Source organism: Chrysoperla carnea, chromosome 3 (genome assembly GCF_905475395.1).
Source record: "Chrysoperla carnea chromosome 3, inChrCarn1.1, whole genome shotgun sequence".
Classification (NCBI taxonomy): domain Eukaryota; kingdom Metazoa; phylum Arthropoda; class Insecta; order Neuroptera; family Chrysopidae; genus Chrysoperla; species Chrysoperla carnea.
This window is the reverse complement of record NC_058339.1, coordinates 57,692,400-57,701,290: the sequence shown is the minus strand read 5'-3', so window position 1 is coordinate 57,701,290 and position 8,891 is coordinate 57,692,400. Positions and strand designations below refer to the sequence as shown.

General features: G+C 29.8%; 1 protein-coding gene across 1 annotated transcript; it reads left to right on the top strand.

Moving 5' to 3' along the window:
- The first annotated feature begins 4,286 nt into the window (after positions 1–4,286).
- Positions 4,287–8,084, top strand: LOC123296141. Its single transcript, XM_044877603.1, has one exon. The coding sequence runs from the start codon at positions 4,287–4,289 to the stop codon at positions 8,082–8,084; it is 3,798 nt and encodes a 1,265-aa protein (XP_044733538.1).
- Positions 8,085–8,891: the final 807 nt, after the last annotated feature.

Genomic DNA, 8,891 nt, shown 5'->3' with positions numbered 1-8,891 from the left:
GGTGTCGATAGATTTTATTTTCTCCAACAAAGTAGACATTGAGTACGTCATTTTCACTGTATGAAATCTAGAAATGATATAAGAAAAAATAGGTTTTAATCGTATAATATATAATCAATAATTATAGTTCAAATACATGAAGATAAACGAACTTTTACAAATATTACTGATATTATCACATAGAAAAAATAAAATTTTATATATATGTGTACAGTAATGCTGAACCTAAAACATAATTTTGTAATAGTTTAGATTTTCATATAAACCAAACATTCTCAATATCTATGTTTTATATACCTAAATCATATAGATAACTGCCCGTTTTGTAAGCGGGTCTTACAGATATCATGATTTGATACAATCACCCATATAGAGATACTTCATTAATACACAGATAGAAAACGTTGATTTTAATAGTATACAATCTAATCCAAACAAAAAATATATTATAGTTTTCACTTCGCTTTATCATTACAAAGTAATAGATAGATGACGTGTTCGTGTTATGAAACTTACCTTACAACAACAATAATCAACAGTTATATATTTTTTAAGACACACAAACTTTACAACAATGTTCACGATATGTAACACACTTTTATTATAATAATTTTTAAGGCACTTTTATTATGATTATTAATAACTTGTTCACTTTCACTGTAAATATTCAACTGAGTCAGGTCAAGGTAATAACGCTGCTTATATACGTTTTTCAAAATTGAAATATTTGAACATGTTTTGACATGTAAAAAATTGTTCTAGAACATTATTTTATAGTTTAACAATTTGAAAAATAGATTATTCATCATCTTGTTACAAGTTCAAACTTGTTTGAAATAATTTTACATGTGTCAAAACACGTGACCGGATGTTAATATTTTTTTATGATTAAGCAATGTAATATGACACTTGAAATTTACATAATAAAAATACATGTTCAAACTTGTTTGAATGGACTTTGATCTTAAAATAATTTTACACGTGTCAGCTATTCTCAAGAATATGTTGAAATAGATTTGACCTTGAAAAATATGATATCATCATCCTGTTACAAGTTCAAACTTGTTTGAATAAAAATACATGTTCAAACTTGTTTGAACATGTTTAAACTTGTTTGAATCGCATTAGATCTTAAAATAATTTTACACGTGTTATGAGATTAGAATAAAGGTTTTATTTAATAAAAATCTTTATTTTTTTTTTATACAACACAAATATGTTCGCAAAAACGGTCCACTATGACAGATTTTTTATTGTTACAAGTATGTTCATAAAAACGGTCCACTATAAAATAAGACTTTTTTATCAATATATGAATCGTGTAAAGAGTCGAACACTAACCACCTGACTTTAACGTTGGATTCACGTTTAGCTAAGACCTTTTCCACTAAATAAATGTTTGGATGGTGAACTTTTTGTAATTCTTCGGCATAGAAACCACCCTTTATATCTTCGTTGCTGTTATCCTTCAATAAATATACAGGTCTCTTTCTAAACAGGTCTGTATCTAAACAGGTCTGTATCTAAACAGGTCAGTATCTAAACAGATCTGTATCTAAACAGGTCTCTTTCTAAACAGGTCTCTTTCTAAACAGGTCTGTTTCTAAACAGGTCTGTATCTAAACAGGTCAGTATCTAAACAGGTCTCTTTCTATACAGGTCTGTTTCTAAACAGGTCTCTTTCTAAACAGGTCTGTATCTAAACAGGTCTCTTTCTAAACAGGTCTCTTTCTAAACAGGTCTCTTTCTAACAGATCAGTATTAAACAGGTCTGTTTAGTACTGGTTTGACCTGTTTAATTATATTAATTGATAAATTAAGAAGGCTACATTCTACAAACATCGGAAGAGAAATACTATCTATAATCCAATACTTGAGGAAAACAAATATAATTAAATAACAAGTTTATAATAACTTTATCAAAAATTAAAAAGCTGGAGTAAAATCGGTGAAAACCGGAGTAAAACCGGAGTAAAATCGGCGAAAGTCGGAGTAAAATCGGTGAAAACCGGAGTAAAATCGGCGAAAGTCGGAGTAAAATCGGTGAAAACCGGAGTAAAATCGGCGAAAGTCGGAGTAAAATCAGTGAAAACCGGAGTAAAACCGGAGTAAAATCGGCGAAAGTCGGAGCAAAATCGGAATAAAATTCATTAGATCTACATACATGTATTCATTTTATCAATTTTATTCCGATTTTGCTCCGACTTTCGCCGATTTTACTCCGGTTTTACTCCGGTTTTCACCGATTTTACTCCGACTTTCGCCGATTTTACTCCGGTTTTCACCGATTTTACTCCGACTTTCGCCGATTTTACTCCGGTTTTACTCCGGTTTTCACCGATTTTACTCCAGCTTTTTAATTTTTGATAAAGTTATTATAAACTTGTTATTTAATTATATTTGTTTTCCTCAAGTATTGGATTATAGATAGTATTTCTCTTCCGATGTTTGTAGAATGTAGCCTTCTTAATTTATCAATTAATATAATTAAACAGGTCAAACCAGTACTAAACAGACCTGTTTAATACTGATCTGTTAGAAAGAGACCTGTTTAGAAAGAGACCTGTTTAGAAAGAGACCTGTTTAGATACAGACCTGTTTAGAAAGAGACCTGTTTAGAAACAGACCTGTATAGAAAGAGACCTGTTTAGATACAGACCTGTTTAGATACAGACCTGTTTAGAAACAGACCTGTTTAGAAAGAGACCTGTTTAGAAAGAGACCTGTTTAGATACAGATCTGTTTAGATACTGACCTGTTTAGATACAGACCTGTTTAGATACAGACCTGTTTAGAAAGAGACCTGTATATTTATTGAAGGATAACAGCAACGAAGATATAAAGGGTGGTTTCTATGCCGAAGAATTACAAAAAGTTCACCATCCAAACATTTATTTAGTGGAAAAGGTCTTAGCTAAACGTGAATCCAACGTTAAAGTCAGGTGGTTAGTGTTCGACTCTTTACACGATTCATATATTGATAAAAAAGTCTTATTTTATAGTGGACCGTTTTTATGAACATACTTGTAACAATAAAAAATCTGTCATAGTGGACCGTTTTTGCGAACATATTTGTGTTGTATAAAAAAAAAATAAAGATTTTTATTAAATAAAACCTTTATTCTAATCTCATAACACGTGTAAAATTATTTTAAGATCTAATGCGATTCAAACAAGTTTAAACATGTTCAAACAAGTTTGAACATGTATTTTTATTCAAACAAGTTTGAACTTGTAACAGGATGATGATATCATATTTTTCAAGGTCAAATCTATTTCAACATATTCTTGAGAATAGCTGACACGTGTAAAATTATTTTAAGATCAAAGTCCATTCAAACAAGTTTGAACATGTATTTTTATTATGTAAATTTCAAGTGTCATATTACATTGCTTAATCATAAAAAAATATTAACATCCGGTCACGTGTTTTGATACATGTAAAATTATTTCAAACAAGTTTGAACTTGTAACAAGATGATGAATAATCTATTTTTCAAATTGTTAAACTATAAAATAATGTTCTAGAACAATTTTTTACATGTCAAAACATGTTCAAATATTTCAATTTTGAAAAACGTATATAAGCAGCGTTATTACCTTGACCTGACTCAGTTGAATATTTACAGTGAAAGTGAACAAGTTATTAATAATCATAATAAAAGTGCCTTAAAAATTATTATAATAAAAGTGTGTTACATATCGTGAACATTGTTGTAAAGTTTGTGTGTCTTAAAAAATATATAACTGTTGATTATTGTTGTTGTAAGGTAAGTTTCATAACACGAACACGTCATCTATCTATTACTTTGTAATGATAAAGCGAAGTGAAAACTATAATATATTTTTTGTTTGGATTAGATTGTATACTATTAAAATCAACGTTTTCTATCTGTGTATTAATGAAGTATCTCTATATGGGTGATTGTATCAAATCATGATATCTGTAAGACCCGCTTACAAAACGGGCAGTTATCTATATGATTTAGGTATATAAAACATAGATATTGAGAATGTTTGGTTTATATGAAAATCTAAACTATTACAAAATTATGTTTTAGGTTCAGCATTACTGTACACATATATATAAAATTTTATTTTTTCTATGTGATAATATCAGTAATATTTGTAAAAGTTCGTTTATCTTCATGTATTTGAACTATAATTATTGATTATATATTATACGATTAAAACCTATTTTTTCTTATATCATTTCTAGATTTCATACAGTGAAAATGACGTACTCAATGTCTACTTTGTTGGAGAAAATAAAATCTATCGACACCATGACTGCTAATAAATTGAATATTGGAGATGGATTGAAAAATTGCAATATTGCTGTTCGACGGATATGTAAAAAATTGAAAGCTGCAAAATCTGTTGGTAAAAAGCAGAATTTGTTAGCAAACTTGGCTCTTGTAAAAAGTTATCGTTGCAATCTTAAGTGTATGTTAAAGCACGGAGCAGGTGTTCAAAGTCGAAAAGAGACGGCTGCAAAGAGAGTACGATGGGATGATTCCCTATCTGCATTTGAGAGTCGGCTTAGAACTGGTATTATTAGTAATCTGAAACATAAAGATCCTAAAGCATTTTTGAAGGATTGTGAAGCACTTTTTCGACGAAGAATAAGTAACGTTCTGAAAATTCATGAAGCTATAAAAGTTAACGTTATTTTCTGTGGAGAATTTCAAATTGTATCTGCAAACAAAATGATAACTGAACACAAATACTTCACTACTTCAAATAATCCAATATATCAGAATACTGATGTGAATGAATGGTTTGGGAAGAATGTTGTTGGTCCGATAACACGTGATTTGGAAGAATTCCAGGAACGCGATAGCGGTTGGGCTCTAGTAAACATTATTAACCTTGGTGTTAATATAAATAAATATACACCATTACTTGGATCGTCATATATTGAACTACCTACCCAAATCAAACGACTAGAAGCTTGTATAAACGTAAAGAATGATGATAATGCATGCTTTGCGTGGGCTGTGACGTCAGCATTGTATCCAGTTGAGAAGCATCCCCAGCGTATTTCAAAATATCCACATTATTCAAAAGTGTTGAAGTTGAAAGGTGTACAGTTTCCAATGACACTAAAACAGATACCTAACTTTGAAAATCAAAATGAAATATCGATAAATGTTTATGTACTGAAGAAACACTTGAAAAATTTTAATGTTGTGCCATGCTACTTAACAAAAAATAAATTGATTAATCATGTGAATTTATTACTGATTCAAGATCAGTATGATGAAGATGTTGATGATAATGATAATAATTTATTACCCATTCGTTATCATTACGTTTGGGTTAAAAATCTATCACGTTTGGTTTCCTCCCAGCTGAATAAAGATGGTCATAAAAAGTTTTTCTGTGAGCGATGCTTACACTATTTCTACTCAGAAGAAAAATTGAACAGCCATTATGAAAACTGTAAGAAAATGAATGATTGTGCGATAAGAATGCCTAAGGAAGGAGAAAATATTTTAAAATTCAAAAATTTTAAAAATAAAGAGAAAACCCCTTTTATCATTTACGGGGATATCGAATCTGTATTGGAACCTCTGGATGATAAAATTCGGTATCAAAAACATATACCTGCTGTTGTTGGGTATTATTTTAAATGTGCTTATGATGATTCATTATCATATTATCGTTCATATCGTGGAGTGGATTGTATGGATTGGTTTATAAGGGAGTTAAAACAAATATCTGAAGAAGTGGAAACAATTTTATTGTGCTCGTATGAGATGGATCCATTAACTACTATTGAAGAGGAAGATTTTCAGAAATCTACACATTGTCATATATGTAATAAACCATTTGTGGATGAGGAAAAGAAAGTTAGAGACCATTTTCATCTTGCGTCGAAAACTGGTGGATATAAAGATGGTACCAATTACAGAGGCCCTGCCCACGAATCATGTAATATTAATTATCAAGATAGCCATGTTGTTCCTGTAGTGTTCCATAATATGTCAAATTATGATGGGATGCTGATAGTTGAAGATGTTGCGACAAAGATTGGAGGGCGCGTTGAACTTTTACCTGTTACCAAAGAAAAATATATTTCTTTCACCAAAAACATTGAAGATTCATCTATAAAATTTCGATTCATAGATTCATTCAGATTTTTAGCTTCTTCCCTTGATAAGCTAGCTTCATACTTGTCGGAATTTCCTAACATGAAGAAGCGTTTTTCTAACGTTTCAGAAAATCAGTTTCAATTGTTGAAAAAGAAAGGTGTAATGCCATATGATTTTATTGATTCTTTTGATAAATTTAATTACACTCAACTACCGAACATAGAAGCATTCTATAATCGATTGGAGGAGAAACAGTGTTCTAGACAAATGTATCATCATGCGCAAAACGTTTGGTCAGCATTTAATTGTTCAAATTTAGGTGATTATGTAGATCTCTATATGGAAACGGATATAATGCTACTTACGGATATTTTCGAAACGTTTAGAGCAACCTGTCTGTCTACGTACAACATTGACCCGGGAAATTACTATACACTTCCGGGATTTACGTTTGACTGTATGTTGAAGTATACAAATATTGAGCTCGAATTGTTGACTGATATAGATATGATGATGTTTGTCGAACGAGGAATTCGCGGTGGTTTGAGTCAATGTATGAAACGACGTTCCACAGCGAATAATAAATACATTCCAGGATTTGATCCATCCAAGCCTGAAGTGTATTTACTTTATACAGACATTAACAATCAATATGGATGGGCGATGAGTCAGTGTCTTCCTTACAGTGGTTTTGAGTGGTGTGATACAGATATTGATGTTTCGATGATTTTAGATGACGCTGATAATGGATATTTCTTAGAAGTGGATCTCAAATATCCTGAAGAACTTCATGATAAACATAAGGATTTACCTTTTTGCCCTGAACATAGAACAGCACCTAATTCTAAACAGAGTAAATTGATGGGTACTCTTCATGATAAAGAGCGATATGTAATTCATTATAGAACATTGAAGCAGGCATTAAACAATGGGCTAAAATTAGAAAAAATTCATAAAGTTTTAAAATTTAAACAGTCGCCTTGGCTTCAATCATATATTGATTTAAATACCAAACTACGAAAGAATGCTAATAATGATTTTGAGAAAAATTTGTATAAATTAATGAACAATGCCGTCTTTGGAAAAACAATGGAAAATATTAGGAAACATTCTAATGTAAAGCTTGTTACAAAATGGGAGGGTCGATATGGGGCAGAAGCTTATATATCTAAACCCCAATTTCATTCTTGTACAATTTTCAATTCAAACTTGGTGGCTATTGAGTTGAAAAAGATGGAGATATTCTTCAATAAGCCTTTGTATATTGGTATGGCAATCTTAGATTTAGCTAAAACTACAATTTATGATTTTCATTATGGCTATATGATTCCACAGCTGGGTGATGATTCTACCGCTATCTATACAGATACTGACTCGGTTATTTACGAAATTAAAAACCATGATCCCTATGAAATGATAAAAAGAGATTGTCACAAGTATTTTGATACCAGTGATTACCATCCTTCTAATGTTTATAATATACCTTGCGTTAATAAGAAAGTGCTTGGTATGATGAAGGATGAAAACAATGGAACTCCTATGACTCATTTTGTAGGATTACGATCAAAATTATATACATTAAAAATAGCAACCCCTCTAGAAAAACAATCAAAATCACTTGATGATGCTATATTTAATCATGGGAATATTAAACAAGAACCAAATAATCTTGGGTTAACAAAAAAAGCTAAGGGAGTTAAAAGGTCAGTTCTTAGTACGAAAATAACATTTGAAGATTATGTTGAATGTTTGGAGGAATTTAAAGAGATATCAGTTGATCAAAACCTCATAAAATCTGATAAACTTAAGCTTTACACCCAAACTCAGACAAAAATTGCTCTAAGCCCTTATGATGATAAGCGATATATTATACCTGGTTCCTATGATACACTACCCTGGGGTCACTATTCTTTGAATACTACAACCTATAAACGAAAAGCTGAATATATAGATGAACCTTGCATCAAAAAGAAAAAAAATGTATAGTTAATTCGTAAGCATGACAATATCACTTATTCATTGAAGAGATCGATGCTAATATCATTTATAGTGAAATTCTTGAATTCATAAGTTATCTCAATAATCTCAATATTGTTAAAAAATCAGTGTAAACTTTAATTAATTAATTAATTATTACCTATTTAATATTATGTTAAAATGTTTTTTTTGTTGATTTTTAAAATGTCATCTCATTGAGGTGTGATTGTGTGTGTGTGTAACGTAAAATTAATTTTTATAACCTCTAAAACAAATTGAATATATGCTCATTTATAAAAAAAAAATCGTATGTTTTAAAATTTGTCATAGGACTTGCAGAAACTTATATATTAAATTATTTACATATAATTAAACAAATTAATTAGAGTTTTCTTTTAGCAATAGAATTGTTATCTTATAAATTAATTATCTATTTATAATTTAGTATTAATATTATTGTATTGTATATCAATTGTTTACCAATAAAATAAAAATCTACCAATAAATTAAAAAATGCATAATTAACCATTGAATTATTATTACCTTGTAAATTAGCTATCTATTTATAATTTAGTATATATTAATATTATTATACTGTATATCAATATTGTTTACTAATAAAATAAAAATCTAAATAATGTAATTGAGTTTCTTTTTACAAAACACTTTAAATAATATTTGACCTTCATGAATATAATATTTTAAATTATTTTTGTAAAAACGTTTTTAAGTTATTAACTTTTTTTGTCTATGTTGTAACAAGGTCTTGTGGTTGAGTGGTTAGCATAGTAGACTTCAGCTCATGAGGGCCCGCGT